At 32.6% G+C, this 20136-nt stretch overlaps 3 protein-coding genes across 9 annotated transcripts; 2 read left to right on the forward strand and 1 right to left on the reverse strand.

The window, feature by feature from the left end:
- Positions 1-5: 5 nt before the first annotated feature.
- Positions 6-14047, reverse strand: Loco (regulator of G protein signaling family member locomotion defects). 3 transcript variants are annotated; one of them, XM_083084868.1, is made up of 15 exons: positions 12947-14045; positions 12205-12816; positions 11790-11910; positions 11098-11510; positions 6358-6468; positions 5885-6109; positions 5319-5539; positions 5035-5227; positions 3939-4148; positions 3248-3521; positions 2623-2771; positions 2442-2525; positions 2210-2357; positions 1884-1975; positions 6-1718 (listed from the first exon to the last, which is right to left on the reverse strand). In XM_083084868.1, exons 1-15 carry the CDS (start codon positions 13586-13588, stop codon positions 1263-1265), a joined length of 3951 nt encoding a protein of 1316 aa, XP_082940994.1. In that variant the 5' UTR covers positions 13589-14045; the 3' UTR covers positions 6-1262. The 3 variants fall into 3 exon arrangements, with proteins under 3 accessions (XP_082940994.1, XP_082940995.1, XP_082940996.1); XM_083084870.1 differs by having other exon boundaries at positions 1621-1737; positions 12947-14047; XM_083084869.1 differs by lacking the exon at positions 3939-4148 and having other exon boundaries at positions 12947-14046.
- A 1060-nt stretch (positions 14048-15107) lies between these two features.
- LOC145963187 (protein D2) lies at positions 15108-17097 on the forward strand. Of its 5 annotated transcripts, none has more exons than XM_083084890.1 (3): positions 15108-15245; positions 15895-16137; positions 16587-17097. In XM_083084890.1, exons 2-3 carry the CDS (start codon positions 15942-15944, stop codon positions 16937-16939), a joined length of 549 nt encoding a protein of 182 aa, XP_082941016.1. In that variant the 5' UTR covers positions 15108-15245; positions 15895-15941; the 3' UTR covers positions 16940-17097. The 5 variants fall into 5 exon arrangements, with proteins under 5 accessions (XP_082941016.1, XP_082941014.1, XP_082941013.1 ...); XM_083084888.1 differs by having other exon boundaries at positions 15240-15351; XM_083084887.1 differs by lacking the exon at positions 15108-15245 and adding an exon at positions 15252-15406.
- A 291-nt stretch (positions 17098-17388) lies between these two features.
- Positions 17389-20063, forward strand: LOC145963188 (protein D2). The gene is made up of 5 exons (XM_083084891.1): positions 17389-17680; positions 17810-17919; positions 18185-18305; positions 19390-19603; positions 19704-20063. The coding sequence occupies exons 1-5, from the start codon at positions 17662-17664 to the stop codon at positions 19840-19842; spliced, it is 603 nt and encodes a 200-aa protein (XP_082941017.1). The 5' UTR covers positions 17389-17661; the 3' UTR covers positions 19843-20063.
- The last annotated feature ends 73 nt before the right edge of the window (positions 20064-20136 follow it).

Genomic DNA, 20136 nt, shown 5'->3' on the forward strand with positions numbered 1-20136 from the left:
GAGACTTTTCTATAAAATTTAGAAAATTTATTAGTTTGTCTAAAATTCTCTCAGGTAGTCAAATAATACATTCAATATATTAGTACGTGTCACGAGTCTCATGTCCCATCAGTACGATACATATAATAAATTTGCTTTACATAATTCCCTCGACAATGAATATTTTCATTGTTGTAAAATAATATACGCACATTTTTGTCCAAATGCGTAAAATACAATTGTCAAAATTACTGTAGGATACAGCAGAACTATTTCAAGAAGTTGACATCACATCAATTTTTAACTTTTCAAACATTTTTATATCGCTAAAGCTTTAAAAGCTCTTCCCAGCGCACATCAATGCTCAAATAAATATAGAGTCCCTAATAATTTATACAATAAATTTCAATATTATTCAAAATGCTTCACTGTATTCTACAGGGCGTAAATGTTTTCAAAAACACATCTAATTAATAAAATTACTCGAAATATAAAACAGATCGTTTTCTTTTTTCTATTCTACTACGCTCCTCTGGAATGTATTTCTTTTTATTATTTGTTCTTATATATTTATCTAATAAGCGCATAAATTATCATCACTTGGACTTTCCTTGTTTTTTTTTTTGATCAAGAGAAACAATTTCATGGTAAAAATTCTTGGAATATAAAATATATATCGTGTATGTTTTACTATCTAATTTATTACTCTAGAACGCTATATCGTATTCATTTAACACAGTATATCATTACTATCAATATATAAATGTTATGTACAACAAAAATATAATCATTTATTTTTATCAAAATCAAAATTAATGAAATATGAAATGCAAAATCGGATACTGAACGCAATATGAATAAAATGAATACGATATATAAGAATATATAAAATAAAAGGATAAAAAGTCTTTAAAAGATCAACACATGTTATTACAAATAATACATATAAAATTTATGTATGGTAGCGTTCTAGTAGGATCAAGGTATATAGGGCAGAAAGTTTTCGCGATAAAATTTAAATCGTGGAATGCGAATGTATGATAGGAAAATGTATAAAATAGAAGAATGCGATTACTTAATAATAGCCCTACATTTTTGATCCCCACACTAGTAAACTTTGATGTGGAGAATCAACTTTTCTAATAATTCATAAACATAATAGAGATATTATTCAGGTCTCTTACCATGTCGTATTCGAAATCGTGGCATCACATAAAAAACGATGTACACTAAACATTACGTTAATTAAAAAATATTCTTCTCTTTACAGGATTCAGATTGCTTCATTCGATCACATGATTAGGCCTTTGCAGAGTTTTAGGAGACATAACATATCCGCTTTTCACATTCACGACGAGATTTTTAGGTTTCGGCGGTAAGGGTGGAGGTTTCGATAGTTTTGTGCGAGACATGTCGGTACCGTAGCTCTCCGAGCACGAAGTTTTCGATTGAGAATTGGTACAATTTTCAATGATTGTCTGATCTGCATCCACCAATGTTCTATCGCCATCTAGAGTGAATGAACTGTCGAGGCACTTATTCAAAGGTTCCGTAACCAAGGCTGAGAATCGTTCGTTCAAAACTCCGTTCGTTACGTGCGCTGGGTAGTCGTATCCACTACAACTACTTTGCTTATCCTCGCTAGAATCGTAAAACTTTGTAGTGCCCTCGCAATTGGCCGACACCACTCGAGTCCTTCGCATCTTGTTAGAATCCGACGGTTTCCCATTCTCCTTATTCTGATCAGTAATTTCATAGCTTTAAGAGTCGAAACGCATATAATGATATAGAGATTGTAAGAGCTTATGTACACACATAACTTCTGTACTGCTCTATTAAATTCCAATGAGTTAGAGTATATATTAAATATCATACATATATATAAAATGCACATATAACTGTACCTTTAAAAAATCCGGTAGTTCGAAATTAATTTCCGTTCCTCTCTGGTCTTCTAATCTCGATCGTTGCGCTCTTTTTAATCCTTCATATAAATCTGTAATGAGAAAAACAGTTACAATTAAAGTAAAACTGTCACCTTAACTTTTTTAATAAACAAAAAATTTTATCTTTCGACATTTTGATATTTCATTTATATAAGTAGTGTAATTTTTGATACTATAAATATTTTTCTTTTTATAATTATGTATATTTATTTGTTAAAATCTTTGAAATTATATAATCATTTTTCTTCTATAAGAGATATATAAAAGTAAGATTATTATCTCACCGTCTCCGTCGAATCTGCCTGGAAGTTGCAATTTTACGCCATTACGCCACTTTGCGATAAGCGGAGGATGGGATTTAACAGGTGCTCCTTCATGTACACAATCATTTGTATTACCTTTGTCAGTTGTATTGCAGTATTTAGATTTTGCCTTAGTCATGAAAAACCAGGAATATATAAGTTACACTTGTGTACACCTTATATTTAAATTTTTATTTTGAAAATATAAATTTACCTTCTTTTTTCCGTGTATTGTCGAATCTCGAAGAAAGAATTTACTAGACAATATGGAAGATCCTTCGGAGCGTTGGTCATCAGACTATAATGAAATATAAAGAATATCAAGTGACATTGAAAATAAACTGTTACATAACAGAAAATCGCATATTTTTTACTTCAGACACTGTTTTACTTACCTTACACGACCCTTCGCTATACTGATATTTATTTCTACTTTTCCCAACTAATAACTCTTCAAACACTTTATTAGTGATTTCATCCAGAGTTGGTTGTACGTGTGGTACTTCATCCAAATACTTTGCAGTATGTAACTCCCGTTGAAAATCTGTAAGAATAACAATATTTAAATTAATACTTAAATTATCATTTTATTATTTCATTATTTCATTTATTTATTTTATTATTTCATTTGTTATTGCAACAAATTATAATTTAAAGTATATATTGTAATTTAAAAAATTAAAAAATTAAAAAGAAAATGGCATAAGAGCCAACGCGCGGTAGTTGGAGCGCAGAGAAGCAACAACACTTCTTTCTTTTTTCAGTATTAGTTTATTAAAAAACACATTATAATAACAAAAAACGTACGTTATTGTAATTTAAATCATTCTCCTTATTACTTAATATATTTAATAAGTATATTTAATATGTGTATTATTTAATAATATGTGTAATATTTGCTGACACAAAAGTTGTTTTCAAAGGGAAATTTTATATATATGTATATAAATTAATATGTTTATTAATTATTAAATAATAATTATTAATATGTAATAATTAGTCTTTATTAAATATACTAACCTTCTTCATTTGCCACTACAATAAGGCGCGTAGGGGCATTGATAGCCATAATATCCATAGGAACGCAATGACCTTCACTCCAAATACTAATTAAATCTAGATTGAAGCCATATTTATTTAGAAGAGGCCTCAACACTTCTTTTAGAGTTTTACCCTTGTGAGCGATAACACTTATTATTCTTCGCGAGGGCAATTCTACCTTCAGAACTTTTGTAAGAACAACCTCTACCTCTTGGCCTGCTAATACTGATGAAAAACATTTCGTGTCTACCATCTGCAAACAAGAGAAATATAATATATTCATTGCAAATAATTCATCAATAATGCAACGATTAAAAAAATGATGACTAAAAATGTGAATTAAAAATGTGAATTCTGATGTATGTGAATTGTGATGTATGTAAATATATCAAGTATTATATTTTTTCTTGATTTAAATGCGCATGCAACGTGATACAAAACTATATATATAAAATTTTTGTTTCTTCCCCCACCAAATTACATGATATGAACGAAATAAGAAAGATACATGCATTACGCATTCGATATTTAACTTGTGCAAACTAACATTAAAAAGCACAAACAAACTACATATGTGCATTATAAACATTGCAAATATAAAAAATAAGAATATATGCATTAGGTAAGTGCATTTTTCGAAACTTGCGATTAAATAGAAGGCAACACAAACCTCATCTGTTGCTAATATCAGAACGTCATAATTAGAATATCGTAGGGCTCGCTTATCAAGGAGGCGAGTAACCACGTCTTTAATGCTCTCGGTTTGGCTAGTTGTCACTACCGTAGTGGAACCATCAGGCAATATTACTCGACACAACCCCGTACATTTGCTGCGAGCATCTCTTTTTTCGTTTGTTTGACCATCGCAAGAGGATAGAGACTACAAGTGAACACACATATTTGCTTACGCATGTGCATTTACGCACATGCATCTCAAAATCTACGCGAATTTGATACAAAAAAAGCCCAATATTGTTTCGCAATACATGATCTATATCACGCAATCTTTCAACGTCCAATTTATTTTGTCGCGTTAAAAAATCCAAAATATCTAAAGTGAAAACTATTTTGAATGGAAAGCACTCTCAACTTGTACATCAGAATTTATAGAAATATAGGATTATTGTTTAGAACATTATATACTATGAAATTTTAAGAGTTACTTATTATAACTTTCACATTTTGATGTTAGACCTTTTTTATTTAATCTTCTTAACAAACTTGTTATTAAATGCTTATGCAGTACATCTAGAATAATCTAAATGAAAGTATATAATAAAAAAAATTATAGCAACATAAATCTATAATAGTTATATATCTTGATTGGTGGAGAAATTAATGCATAACATACTATATATATTCTCTTCCATCTCATTATTATATAACGATAATAATAATCACAAAACATAAATTATTAAATGCACATTCTCTACTAAAAATAAATTTACACACAACACTCATTTTAATAACTCATAATACAACTAAAATACTAATAAAACTAATGTACCAGATAACTTGTATAAGGAATTTACCATATAACTTGTACAACAACTAAGAGAATTCACCAAAACAGTTATGTTTGAGTACTTAAATTTCCTTCAAATATTAGCATCTACAATCCGAATTAATAATTTGAATTTTTACAATCAGAGTAGTTATATATATAAAGTAACAATTTCATCAACATATGCAAATCATTTCATATTCATTAAAAATATAATTATTGGGATGCTACATTAGTTCATTAGTTACAATGGAATACTTACATGTTTGTTAAACGACTGCCGTAATGCCAAATCCCAAGATGCTAATGATGACCGACTGCTGGAGATCGATACACTATCTTCATTATTGTTACCTTCCGTGTCTCTCTTGATGGTTGTAAAACTTTTATATATAGTCTCATTTCGACTAGGGACTTTGTTGTACTCGGTTTCACCACGGTCTTTCGATTTAGACCTAAAAATATAGTAAAATAAATTAAATGTGTTGTGCAGGTAAAGTATGTGGTTTTTTGTTCAATACAGATATTCTATTTCAAATAATTCACCTGTTTTTTCTACTCCAAGGAAGAATCGATTTCCGACAACGATCCTCTGCATCGGAGTGACTCTTTTTCAATTTTACACTGGGTGAATTTGTAAGATGTAGATCACAGTCTTCTGTGTCAACTATCGTATTCCCTGCTTCCAAACAGGCACGATAAAGTTCTGATCGCAAGAATCTTGGGTAACTGTCGAACTTCATTAGGTTGAATACTTGTTTCTGAGCCTGAGACAATAATATGTTAATTAAGATATAGTTATTATATTTATAAATTCAATTATATACAATAATAAAATATACATTCACATATCATTGCATATAATTGAGAGATAAATATAAAGAAGTAATTGCATGTGAGATGTGGCGATATAATACTTAATAATTAACTTTTTGTTAGAATAATTAAATGCTCCAAAGCTAATATATACGTGTAATCATTGTAGCAAAAAAGAGAGAAAGTTATAATATTTAATACGTTTTTAACAGAAATAGCAATGATTATGTTTTACATTTTCCGTTCTCCTTTTATAAAAGATGTAAAATAACTGAATGGGTGATTGGAATATATACCTGCAGAAATAAATCCGCGGGTGCTTCATCGAGCAATTCTTGGGTAATTTGTCCTGATGCATGACTATCAACATTTACTGGCTCGGCAGCTGTATTCGATAAATGACGCTGATATATCTGACAGGCTAATCGACGGCGCATACCAGTGTCTTTAGTATCTTTATATCTCTCACAAGCAGCCCAAAAATATATGTTTTCATGACTAAACTCCTTCTTGAGAAACTCCTTGAATAAAACCAAAAACAATTTCATTAGTATACAGATAATTTAGTAATAGTTAATTTAGAAATAGATTATTTAGTAATAATAATTTAGTATAAAGATAAATATATTTAGATTAAAATACACACATAAATATATATATAAATTATCTCCAGTGAATATTTTATGTGTATTATATATATATATATATATATATATATATATATATATAATACACATAAAATATTCACTGGAGATAATTGGGCACTTACAGCAAATGTTTGCAAGCCTTTTGGATCTTCCAGCAACTTTTCAAATCCATTTGCCCACGTGTGTACTCCTTTGCAGTCATTATTCTTGTCACAGGATTCTGTACTACCGTACTGGAACAAATCAATGCAATAAATTTAATTAATGAAATGAAATTCTCAGAAATAAATTTAATCGTATAAAAATACTGTTTCTATAAATATATTTTTATAGAGTTATAAAATTTTATATCATTTTATATATCTTTAAATTTAGTCATATTAATAAAAATTTAATCTGTAACTAAACTAATAAAATACTTAATACTAAAAATTCAATAAATTACATACGATTTCTATCATTTTTTCAGCTTAATATAAGTTTAATATTAAATTCTTCTCCAAAATAAAATAAATTAAATTTTTTCCAAAATACTATCAAATAATGGAAAAGTTTCTTTGAGATAATATAGCCAGATCAATGTACAAATTTATTATAGACAAATTGAAATTTTGTATGATTTTATCTTAAACCTTAATCTTACTAATAAAAATTTAATCTATAACTTAATTAATAAAAAATTTAATAAATTCAATGAATTAAGTAAAATTTTTATTATTTTTTCAGCTTATTGCTAGTAAAAAAAAAATTACACATTTCTAAAAAATTAATCTCTCATAAAATATTATCAAATTACAGGAAGAGATAATGAAATAAGATAAACGTACAAATCGCTACAAAATAAATAACGTATTGGGAAACTTTTGTATTTCTTATCCTAATCAATTACATTATTATGCAACATTGATCTCTGTTATAATGCAATTCCGCATTTTGTCGACGAATTTGAACAAAAGAAACAATCTCGATATTTTTTTCTATTTCTCGCGCATTCCGAATTGGAATCTGCAAACACAATTCAACACCTGCCGAGCAGCAAGCAACAGGTGCGCGTTATGAGAAAACGCTTTCTTGCTTCGTATGTTCCGTTTTCCCATCCCCATATCTTCTCATATCCAAGACTAATGTGCATTCTCCACTTCCCACGTACGATTTTTCTTTCAATTGATATTATCACGTAACTGCAAGACTAATTAAATAACATCGAGATACATATTGATTTTTAGACTAGATAGTAATAATTGTGCGTGAGAGAGCAGTATTTCCGTCAACTCGACGAGAGAAAAGTAAAGAGGTTCGCGCATCTGAAGAATGCGACTTAAACGAAGGCAAACATGATTCGTCGTATTATGAGCTCACGAGCCGAAACCTCGTCATTGCCAATAATTAAGGAAACGTCTCGCGTCAGCGCATTCATTCATCGTTGGAAAAAAAGAGCGTTATAGTAAATGATTGGCAAACCAGCTCTTAATCAAGGCTTAATTAGAGGGGAGCAATCATCGCACTCTCTACAGTCGATGATTTTATCCCGCGGAATTTTATCCCGTTATTTAAATATAAATCGAGATGCAGGCTCGATGTTGATTTACATCGATCTCTCCTCTGCTCACTTTATTACCTTAATCATCTGATACAGGATATCAAATTTAATGTGATAGAAGGACATCCTGCGCACGATGGAGCTCATTTTTTTTTTGTTAACGTGCGTAAAAATTGCTTCAAGTATCTTGGTAAAAACAGAATGCATTTATCTCAAATGCAATTTTTACTCGTGCACCCTTCTCTTCCAGAGTCAATTTAAGATAATTAACACTGCGAGCAGATGACGCTTTCCCCGAGTACGAATCTGCCCCAAAACTCGAACAATGAGTCATTGAAAATATCGGCGGCATCAGAGGCGACGCGAACATCCCCGTCTTTTTCTCCTTTATTTTTTTTACGTACCGATTTCGCCTGCGCTTCCATGTCACGCTCGCAGGTCGCGCGTCTTCGCGGAAGCCTGCAGCGGCGATGACATTTATCAACCCGAATCAAGACTCGGTCCGGGTGACGATAACGATCTTGGCGAATAGATAAAGAGAGCGAGACGCTAAACGAGAGAGCTAAAACGGGCAATTCGCTTGTGCAATAACGAGGGCTCCGCCCAACGCGACGTGACAGACGACGTGACGTGACGCGACTGCGAGCTGTTGTTGCTGCTGATGACAGTGACGAGGACGGCGACGACGACGACGAGTCTCAAGCGACGCGATCATCGGGGACATGGTAGCAACCACACGCACCGCACGTCGCACGGTTACTGCTACCGTGTTCGTCCCGACGATGCTACGCAACTACTTTATGGATGCTCGAACAAGGCCCGACTTCCCTCCCTCCCCCTCCCTCGCCGTCGCTCTCGACTGATTCATTCTCATCGTCCCGACCCCCCTCTCGTCCCCCTCGTCTCTTCCGCTCTCACCGCTACCACTACCACAGGGCCTTTCCCTCTCTGTCTCCCCAGAGTTCTTCTCTCAACCTCCTTTTAACATCTATGCAGGGTCGGATGCAAGGATTCGTTGATGTAAAAGTGGAGTGTTGGGTGGTTTTAAGCGAATTGTAGACTTAAGGAATATAAATTAAAGGTTGAGAATCGATAAAAAAAATAGTCTTGCAATTGTAGCAATAATTTTCTAGGTGTGAAAGATTAATGAGATAAATAAATGATTAGCAAATACTATGATATTGCATATGTTTTGCACTTAATCAATTTAAATGACAAAGATATAATTTATATCTGAACTGTTAGTGAAATTAAAAAAAAGTGGCATCTATGTTAATCATACTTGTTATAAAATTTACTTGTGCACAGAAAAATTGTTTCTCACAAAAATTGTTCGTTGTACTATGAAAACTCATCTTTTTTATCTAATATAATAAATAATATTTGACAATGAGACTTAAATTTACCAAGATATTACTCAAATTTGCTGCTATAAATTCTACATGTTTTAACAAAATTTACAAAAATTAAATTGTTTTGATTGCTAAAAGTCTATCAGCAAAACATCTTTTTGAGTAATATGTGTATAACAAAGCAATATACTTTTATGATGTATTAATAAATGAATGTTGATGTGTGATGTTATAAATTAGCATAATTAATTTTATATGAGCCATTCATGAGAAATTCGGTTACGTAAAAATTAAGTAATTCAATAAAATAATGACAAATAATTTCAATCCTTCTGTTGTATTATATTAATACAACACATTTAAAAAGAATTGCCTGTGATGGATATAATAGAAAAAAGATGGCAAATTTTAACAACAAGGTATAATTATGCTTTATGTAACCGACCCTGCGCCTATTATCATAAAATCTATTCATGCACCTAAACGTATACGTGGTGCATCAACCTCACGAGCATTCTTTTTAATGTTACTTTAGGTACAACGTTCGCAACGTAATTGTTGGAAGCTATTTTCAACTCTGTGCCAGCGAAAGATTTAAGCGAGAGTTTCACTCTAATTTAATCAAATTACATTAAATTGTATCATTACAAATCTAAGAATGATAATGTTTTGTAGCTCGTTGCTGCGTGCTTTCCAGATAATCTTAATTAAAGCTAATTTTTCGAAATCATCAAACATTAGAACAAATTATCGCAAATTTTTAGTTTCTGATTTTATTTTCCAATTATAAATTAAATATGAAAAAAATGTAACTTTAAACCGCAATAAAAATTCAATGTAATGTTCAAACAGATCGGTTAACTTCTCATTAATTTCAATTAATTTTTCCTACGACATATGTTTGCTTGAAATTTGTTGTTGAAAAGCTCGCAGACGAGAAGAAAAGTGCAGCATCATCGATAAATATTCCATACAATTCTTGAATTTTTTCATTGCACGAATCTGATGATTCGATGACAGAATCGATTGCACCACATGTCTGTTATAATCCCTGTATGTACATTCTCCTAGAAAAGTAATAGATACCAAATAAAGTAAAGTTTGCGAGCGCGTTTGTGTCGTAATTAAAACGCGGGAATCTGGTTCGCGCAGACCTGATTTTCTGATTGTTTTGTTTTCGCTTAACCCTTCCTTGCCTGTGTGTCAGGCTACGAGCGCAAATCAGAAGCAGGAAATGCGATGACGCAGCTTGAATAACGAGTATACGAGAGGAACCGGAAATCATTCAGAAGCGACGACAAATCCGACATCCGAAACATTAATCGTTTCTGATGCACAGATTTTGATAGTGTAAGAATTGAAATTTGTAAAAACCAGAGAGAAAAAATATACGATTGGCCAATCGCTTGCGTTTCGCTAATCGATGAAAAAATACAACATCGTTTTGATAATTTACATAAAACGTGTAACGATATATTAAAATAACTATAGAGATATGTATCATTTAAAAAAAAATTCCCTTTTCTAAAAGCAAGAATATTTGGCAATAAAACTACAACATCGAAGACTTTGTTCTTGGGCGAAAAAACAATATAAATAATTATAATAAATTTTATAATAAATTGTAAGATTTAAAAGTAAAACATGAATAAATAAATTCTTTCGTTTTTTTTCAAAAGTGCCCAAGTATTTAATCATGAAAATATTTCTTGTTTTTTATTTATCCGACACACGTGAAAACTGAATTGAAAAATTCTGTGAAAAATCTGTATTATGTTATTTGCGAAAATATTTTAAATAATGCAGATTCATTAATTGCAGCCATAAAAGGCCTGAATAATTATGCCAAAAATTTGCAAATCTATCAAAATTATCATATATTACCCTATATCAAATTTACGTGAACTGACAAAAGTAAATAAGAGACTCTCTTAAGATCTAAAAAAAAATTAATTAAAAAAAGAACTCACTATGCAATTGTCCGAGACGCTGTTCCCGAAATTTCGTATCTCCTGCAGGCTTCCCCATGGACGAGGTTTGTCAGATTTGCCGGAATATGAATGACAAAAGGGCGGTCGCGCGTACTCCATGCTAGAATTGATGTCTTCCAAGCTGTGCACTAGCGATTTGGTGACCTGGCCGCAATACACTTTCGGGCTGAGTTTGTTCGTAGTATCCATGAGACGTTTTAATTTTGCCGTCGATGCCGTTTTAGACGATTCCGCAGCGTCCTCGATACCATCGAGCAACGCCGTGGTACAAACGGACGCGAGGGATCCAACGGACGTACTGGCCAATGCGTTATGGGCTGCCATAACAGGGGCAGATGTTCCGGCGCAGGTGGTGGTCGTGCCCTCCCCACTCCCCGTCACGTGTCGCATCCCTGTGAAAAGCACATTTCGTAAGTTTCCCCACCATTTCTTTTGCAGTTCGCATTTATTTAACGGCCTAAAAATAAAGCCTGAGTAATTTAGAGCAATCGTTCAATAAAAGATCTAGGTTCTATTCTCAATATTTTATCTCATTCATAAATCAAATAAATAAATAAATAAATAAATATATTATCTAGGAAAACCTTAAAAGAAAAAAAGTGAAAAAGAAAAACAACTCAAAATAAGAGAGAGATATATTGCAACAGTTTTAAAGTACAATATCAAGTTACCTTTAGAAAAATCGATGAATTTTGGTTCCTTATTCCATTTGGTTTCCGAAATCGCACGAACTGTCAATCGGTGCTCAGCAACCTCACTGGCAGATTCTCTAGACGATTGCGCATTTATATTCTGGAAATGAGAGTTGTCTGTGAGTTAAAATATAAATCATAGAATATCATGTGTTGTAGAGTAAAGTGATCAGTCTTAATAGCTTGTGTATTTAAAATATTGTTTATTTCAAATAATGCTAAATAAATTAAGAAATATGAAAAAACAAAGTATAATTATATTTCTATAAATTATTGAAAGAGTTTTTAACACAAGTATTTGAAAAATTTCAAAATGGTTTGTCTCGATAGATTTATGCTATTTCTATATTTGCCTCTTTCTCATGTAAAAGAATGTAATCAACACAAAGTATACCTTATATTGCACATTGGAAGGATGCTGCCTTCTTCGTTCGCAGTCGTTTGCCGTGTTTTGACCCGAACAACTGCCATAATCGTCTTTAAAACCAATTCCGGAATCACTATTGCTTGAATGAGCAGTCGACGTGCTAACGTTACTCGGTTGAGGAGAAGCGGCGTCCAATCGTATGCGTGCTTCATTGTATGGATTCTCTCCATTCGTGCAATCAGATATATACAATGTCTGTATGGCACCGATAAGACCTGTACAACTGTCAGGAAATTCTTGACAAACATTTAGCTCTGATGATTTTGTACACGTAAATCCAAACACGTTACACGCACTGGAATGCACTTCATGATCAATCAATTTATAATAAATAGTGAAAACGTGACACGAGTTTGAAACAATGTCGTCCGTGTTCTTCATGGATTTTGTTAGTATTCCAAAATATTGCTTGTCTTGCTCGGAAAAGGAATTACAAAATATTATTCGATACGAGGGATATTCGGCAATGACGCGATTTTCCGAATTGGTGAGTTTAATATTGGCAACGTGAATAGTGAGAAGAACAGTGGTTGGATTCCGCTTCTCTGCTTTCAGCCTTTTGATGCATTTTCTCAAAACCTGCAACGATAATAAAATATAGTATATTATAGCATTGGATTATTCAATTAAATTGATAAATAATTAAATACAAATATAAATTGATAAATTATAAATTAAAGGCTATAAAATATATATTTAAAGAACATACCTGCATCATACAAGACGGATGCAACTGATTTGGTATATCGATAGTCCCAAGATAACCCACAACTGTTCTATGCACAATCTTTTCAGTGTCACGCTTATGAGACACTGGAGGCGGAGGCGGTGGAAGCGGACTCGTCATGTTCCAACGATAATGCAGGACGGAATAATTGTACTGATCTTTACTATCAGATGCCAGATTGCCGAGCGACGCGTGAAACATAGCTCCGCTCTGCAGATCCCTAACTACTTTCGCCGCTCTACATTGCAGCTGTAAGGCACTTGCGTTAGCAACCCGTGGCTTGTGGGCGTACTTGGGCTTGGATCTTACGGTGGCCAGACCTTCCTCATCCGAGTCAGAGTAATAGTTCTCGGCGATCTGCAGCCGCAGCACTCCCTTGGAGTTCCCGATCAGCTGCACCACGTCGTCGTGTGGCACCTTGCTGACGTTGTGGCCGTTCACGGCCACCAGGTAGTCGCCGGCCCGCAGACCGGCGCTCTCGGCCGGGCTGCCCTGCACGATGCAGCTCAGGATGCATGGCTGCTGACCCGAGATCGTGAAGCCGAAGCCCTTCGCGCCGCGGATCACCTCGACCGCCCTGACACCGTAGTTCACTCGCTTCTTCTTACGTCTGTTCTGGTGCATCTCGATTTCTGGGCGCTCGTGGACTCGGGTGTTGCGTCAGGAGGGATCCCCGGGGAAGCGCGCGCGTTCACCGCCTTTGCCGAGGAGCGTCCGGCGATTCCCCGACTCCATACTTTGTTTATCTAAGGGTTACCCTGCAGCGTGCATCCTCTCCGCGATCATGCGAATCTCGCCACTGCCAGACGACTGTCACTCGGAACCTCCTCCAACAGTGTCCTCCAACAGGTACACCCACCGTTCCCGATCATTCGTAGATTATGTCGAGTCTGATGTACGTGAAGCTTGATGGAGGCGTCGTGGACAGATCGGGCTTTCCAAACATCTAGGAACGTTGCCTCACTCGTCCCGCGAACCTTGCAATTAGCAAACTCTGAGACGAATGTTTTGGAATGCTTCGATCGGCGAGGCTAGAGAAGGTGATCGACCTTCCGTATGGCAGGTATGCTTAGCTCGAGGTGGCTCAAGGCTGTTCGAATAATCATATTATAGAGCGCGCTGTCATCGGGGATCGACAATGATCGACTGTCGGTAAAGAAGTTTCGGACATTACCGTCTATCGGTAACTAATCGATATTCTTGTCAAACTTAGGATCTACTCGCATTATTTTAGTCGCGCATTTCTTTTCAAAATGTGACAGTTTATTATGTATTATTATTTTTATTATATATTTATTATTATTAATTTATTATTATTTTTGTTATATATTTTATTTTATCATAATTTATTATATTATAATTTATAATTTATTTTTTAGTTTGTGTTATAATTTATAACTTATATTATAATTTATAATTTATTATTCATACTTTTTTTCATAGAATAATTAATTATTATAATTTAATAAACTTACTAATTCAATTTTATTATAATATAAAGATGATTCATACCTGCCACGTTATTATAATTTTTAGAAAATTCTCTACAGTATATCTATATTTAAAAAATATTTTTTCTCATAAATCTCTCAAAATTATTACTTATCGTAAAAGCACTTAACTTTAATTTTTATATGACATTATCTTGGAAACTGCGTTTCAAATTTAGACTCTATTGAACTACTCGAAAAATTGTACATTTACTAGAAATGATATAACTAGAAGAATGTGAACGTAAATTTATGGCCAAGTTTAAACCGATATCGTTTGACATTCGTATCAAATGGTATATTTGAGTTGATAAGCCAATGACTGAACCGATTTGTAGTTATTTACTATTTGATATTACGTATCAAACGATTGGTATAAAATAAGCTTGGCTTATATTTTTGAATCTTTGCCAGAAATGTTCTCCCTTTTAATCACGAATTTTTCGAAAATCTTTCAAATGTCAAATGGCGCACTTCCATAAAGATAATTATTTATTATTTACGAATATTTCTTACGCGTAGTAATTCGTATCTTAATTAATACATACATTTTTTCTTTTCTATAATTTTCTTTACGTTGTAAAATTTTATTTCAAACTTTTATTTCAAACTACAGATTTATCTGGACCGCGTTTTCATTCGCGGATGAAAATTCGCACATTGCCGGAAAGGACTTCTTTTGTTATTCCGTTGTTTACTTCTATTTATTGCGTGCGTAGAAGCCATTATTCGACTTGCATGCACATATCATTCGTCGCGGGAGTCACGTAAACTCGATCGGAAAATCACCGGTGGGTCTAATACACTCCAGTTACACAACGAATAGGCTGATAACGGGCTATACCGATTATCATTATTATCGGTCGTCTCGACGACGGAAGGGGTAAACGAGATCCAGTGCGTTCCGGTGCCTCTCCTCGTCCTCTTATTCGCTCTTGATTCTCGCATTCGTGTAGGTACCCGGCAAGTGCACGCTCTGTCATGTCCCTTCTCGTCGCAAGTAATAGCAATTTCTCGGAGACTATATAATTTCTCGTGGTTGCGACACCACGTTACGCACACGCGAACATCGGTTTTGCGCTCAGATTGATCCGGGTCGCGTAAGATCCTGTTATTCGCTCGTGCATCGTCGAGCTGCTCGTTTCTCGCGAAATGTTGCTGCGTCACAGAATCGCGCTGTTCGTTGCGATCTACTGTCTGGGTACTAAATAAGACGGGAATGTTCCTTTAATTTCGTTCATTGTCTTGTTTTACCGGCGAATCGACCTAATTTCGTTTTCTAACACTCATGACATACTTGACAATTATAAGAATCGTTTCGAAAAATTGACAAGTATTATGTATTACGTGTATTATGTGTGTTTTATGTTGACCTCTCACTGCTTTCTTATCTTTTTTTTAAAAACTAGCAAAGTAATGGATTCAATATCTTGCTTCCAGGAGCTTCAGCAGTGGTATCGCAAACAGGAACACGCTTACTGTCATCCATGGCTCAGGCTTTGCAGACACACGGAGTTATACCAGATGTGGTGGATAAGGTGCCGGCAAATGTGCTGAATGTCACCTATCCCAATAATCTCTCTGTCGAAATCGGCAAGGTGCTCACTCCGACTCAGGTCAAGGATCAACCTACTGTTCAGTGGGATGGAGAGACTAATGCATTTTATACCTTGTGCATGACTGGTGTGTAGAAATATTATTATATAGATTTGTAATTAAATATTTCAGAACAAGAATGCAATCTATAATATGTAGGATTTATTTCGATGCTACAATTATATGCTATCAAGTCATAATGTAAGCTGTACATTCAAATTACTTGTAACTTATCTTTTTTTATAGTGTTTAAATACAAATATTTTAATTTTGATTTCTTTTATATAAATTATAATAATTATAGATAATAAATATATTTATAATAATTCTATTGCTTTAAAAAGAATGTTAAAAGTCATTTTGACAGAAATAACTTTAATACATTTTTCTGGAATTAAATATGCAATTGTATCTAGCAGTAAATTGCAAGCTTATTTCATTTATATCTTGGATATTTTAATAATCCAATTTGACAAATTGTTATACATATATAAATATTTATACTTTATATTCTCTCTGTTTCAACATTTAAACAGATCCTGATGCTCCGAGCAGACAGAATCCCAAATTTCGCGAATGGCATCATTGGTTGGTAGGCAATATTCCTGGATCAAATGTCTCCAAAGGAGATGTTCTGTCCCAGTATATCGGTTCCGGACCTCCGCAAGGTACAGGCCTTCATCGATATGTATTTCTGTTATACAAACAACCTGGCAAGCTCACCTTCGACGAAAAACGCCTAACCAATCGAAGTGGTGACAACCGCGGCAAATTCTCTATTAAAAACTTCGCCGCGAAATACAAACTCGGGGATCCGATTGCCGGAAATATGTATCAGGCAGAGTTTGATGATTACGTACCAATCCTTTATAAGCAACTCGAGGGTTAAATTTATACAGTTTATACAATTATAATTTCAGTGAAACATACATGTATGATATATATCAAACTATTAATATACATTTATCAATTTATTAATAAACTATTAACTAGAAATATACATAATGTATATCACACTGTTTGTTGAATAAATGCATATTAAGCGTTCTTTTCAGTATGTTGCCTTTTTTTTAATCAGGAAAATAATAGATGCAGATTTTTTATAAATATATACTTTAAATTTAGAATTGAAAGTTGCAATTTTTACAAATTTTTCAGAGTTGATAATAAATTTATTCTTATTGCCGTGAAAAATTTAAATATTTCTAATATTTTCGATGTTTCTTGAGAGATACCTTCTTTTATATTCAATATAACAAAACAAGATATAAAAAATTTTGATAATTGAAAATTGAATAATTATATATCTTGATGTTAATAATATTATAAAAATTAGTTTTTATTTTACTGAGAATAGAGAAGAGAAACTTCCGCATTCTTTGTAACAAGCTATATAATTTTGTAGGCAATTGTTTGCCTGTGCAACTGTTAGTTCAATTATGTGTGTGTTCATTTCAATTGTATGTGTATAACTGTATACATATATATGTTGAAGAAAGGCCGGCAGGATCGGCTTTCTGAGCAAACTGGTGGGGATACATCTGTAAAACCTATCTCTTATAAATCTTTCATTAATAATCGTTGCAGTTTCCTGAAGCAGTGTCATCGAGTATGAAGTATTTAATATCAGGTTCGTTATGTCTCGGTGTTGTTTATGTTATTTTATATTAATTGTGTAAAGAAAATCATGAATGTCATTTCTGTTTCAATGCAAAAATGATTACTTCTTTGATTTCACTTTTTTAACATGATAATTTAGGAATCCTTCTTTGTGCTATTGGCCTCTCATTAGGCGATGTGGAGTCGGAATTTAAAAAGGCGAAAATTGAGCCTGACATTATAGATAAGGCACCAATCGAGAAGATCGAGGTATGTATTTGTTGAAAATGTACAGATATTCGTATAAAATGAGAATTCAATTTTAGACAGATTTTTAATTTTATTCTACAGTTTTCCGAAATTTCTAATTATGTAGTTATTGCTAAATTTAAATAAAGCATTTTCATATTTATCCGAAAGATGAGATTTTCAGATTAAAATTTAGATAAAATCATTGACATTTGACAAAGAAAAAGAAATTGTCAAAGATGATTGTATCCCGGGATTATTTATTCAAGTGATTATTATTATTCAGGTAAAATATGGTGATAAGGTGGTCGACTTGGGAACCGAACTAACGCCAACTGAAACTCATGAGATACCTGAGATACATTATAAACATGAAGGCGGAGTTTTGTACACACTCGTTATGACAGGTGCGGTTTGTGTGAATCACTTGAATTATATAATTGACTCTCTAAAAATACTCCGAACGCTCATAAGCATAGATTCTTATCTTAGAATCAGAAATTTAAAAGAATCCAAGTAAGATTATTTATTTTCGTTATTTGTGATGTGTGTTCTCCACTATATAAATAACGGGATAGTCAAATGTGTTATCCTTGATCAGTTCAACTTTCACCGTCTCGGAAACCAGTTTTCTCTCGATCGTCATCGTTTGACGACGCGAGAATCCACTGGCATTTCAATTGTCAAGTTGAGGCTCATGTAAATTTAATGACAATGTGCAAATATATCTAGTATCTTATAATAGTAGAATAATATTAGAATTCCGATTTAATTAGTTTTAATATAATTACACTATTTCTTATATAATATCGGTCAAAAGTATTACATTACTTGTAGAAACAGAAATCGTTATTTTACTGGGGAAGAAATATATATTAATATTATCAATTCTATATTATAATCCAATATTCTAAAATATATTATAATTTAATATTCTAAATTATAATTTAATTCAATATTTTATTATATAATACATACTGTGTTATCTCTCTCTTATGTTTTGCTTTCAATACTGTCACACATACTCTTGGTTCTTAACAGTTTTTAAAAGTTGGTTCTGATATTTAATTCTAGCATTTTGTGAACACTTCATAATTGTTTTTGATTAATAAGCCTCATTTTTCGGACATTTCTATCAAGTTTATACCATAATTGTTGTGTTAAATTAAGATCCAATGATTGAGAAGGCTTTAAAGAATTAAAAATTTAAATATTGTACTGTAGTAATATTAGGACTAATTAAATCGAAATTAATTCTAATATGATTTCTGTTATAATTTTTTACTATTAATTTTATTTAATTTTTAATATTAGAGCATAAAATAATAGTAAAAAGATACAAATTGATAATAATATATTTATATTAATATTAATATTTATATTTGTATTCATTAATGATTTCCCTATTTCTATAAATGCAATACTTTTTACTATATAGAGATATTTTTTTGTAAAATTTTCGTGTCTAAATAAATATATTTTATACTATAGATCCTGATGCGCCGAGAAGAGGAGGATACAACCGAGAATTCCGACACTGGCTCGTGGGAAATATACCGGAGGAAAATATAGCAAAAGGCGAAATTTTAGCAGAATACGTCGGCCCTGCTCCGCCGAAAAATACTGGGAAACATCGCTACGTGTTTCTCATTTATAAACAAAATCAGGGCGCTATTACTTTTGATGAAAGAAGATTGAGTACTTGGTGAATATATCTTATAATTAATCGTTTTAGTATATTGCACAACCTTCTTGTGTATTCATACAACTGAATATTCGATATTTTTTATTTTCTTTGATTTTAGGGACGGAAGTCAACGAAAGAGATTTTCTATAAAAAAGTTTGCAGAAAAGTATAACTTGGAAGGTCCAATTGCTGGTAACTTTATGCTAGCAGAATACGATGACAATGTGCCTCTCTATCATAAGCGTCTGAATCTTTAATCATTCAATATATATGATAATATATTAAGCTTTAGATAAATACTAGTATATAAAAATATGAATTTTATACATTATCTTAAATCTTGCTATTGATACTTTTAGGAAATCTTTTGGAAAATATAAAATATTTTACTATTTTTTAAAATTATATTATAAGAATGGTGTACTACAAATCTATTTGTTGTTTAAAATGAAAAGAACATAAATGAAATTAATAGTTATTGATACTTAATTTTCATGAAAGATGAATTGCGTCTTTTAAACAAATACAATAGTGTATCTTTTTCAAAGTAC

Source organism: Camponotus vicinus, unplaced genomic scaffold (assembly GCF_025532165.1).
Source record: "Camponotus vicinus isolate PSW18456_S1 unplaced genomic scaffold, iyCamVici1.0 SCAF_12, whole genome shotgun sequence".
NCBI classification, from domain to species: domain Eukaryota; kingdom Metazoa; phylum Arthropoda; class Insecta; order Hymenoptera; family Formicidae; genus Camponotus; species Camponotus vicinus.

Bases quoted from the DNA above. Each gene is read 5' to 3' on its own strand.
- LOC145963188 (XM_083084891.1), top strand. The intron at 17,920-18,184 runs GTATGTATTTGT...ATTATTATTCAG, and splicing joins CACCAATCGAGAAGATCGAG to GTAAAATATGGTGATAAGGT. The intron at 19,604-19,703 runs GTGAATATATCT...CTTTGATTTTAG, and splicing joins GAAAGAAGATTGAGTACTTG to GGACGGAAGTCAACGAAAGA.
- LOC145963187 (XM_083084885.1), top strand. From the start codon at position 15,607: ATGTTGCTGCGTCACAGAATCGCGCTGTTCGTTGCGATCTACTGTCTG. The intron at 15,656-15,894 runs GTACTAAATAAG...TCTTGCTTCCAG, and splicing joins CGTTGCGATCTACTGTCTGG to GAGCTTCAGCAGTGGTATCG. The intron at 16,138-16,586 runs GTGTGTAGAAAT...ACATTTAAACAG, and splicing joins TTATACCTTGTGCATGACTG to ATCCTGATGCTCCGAGCAGA.
- Loco (XM_083084868.1), bottom strand. From the start codon at position 13,588: ATGCACCAGAACAGACGTAAGAAGAAGCGAGTGAACTACGGTGTCAGG. The intron at 11,511-11,789 runs GTAACTTGATAT...TGCTTTTCACAG, and splicing joins ATTCATCGATTTTTCTAAAG to GGATGCGACACGTGACGGGG. The intron at 1,719-1,883 runs GTACAGTTATAT...ATTACTGATCAG, and splicing joins AACTACCGGATTTTTTAAAG to AATAAGGAGAATGGGAAACC.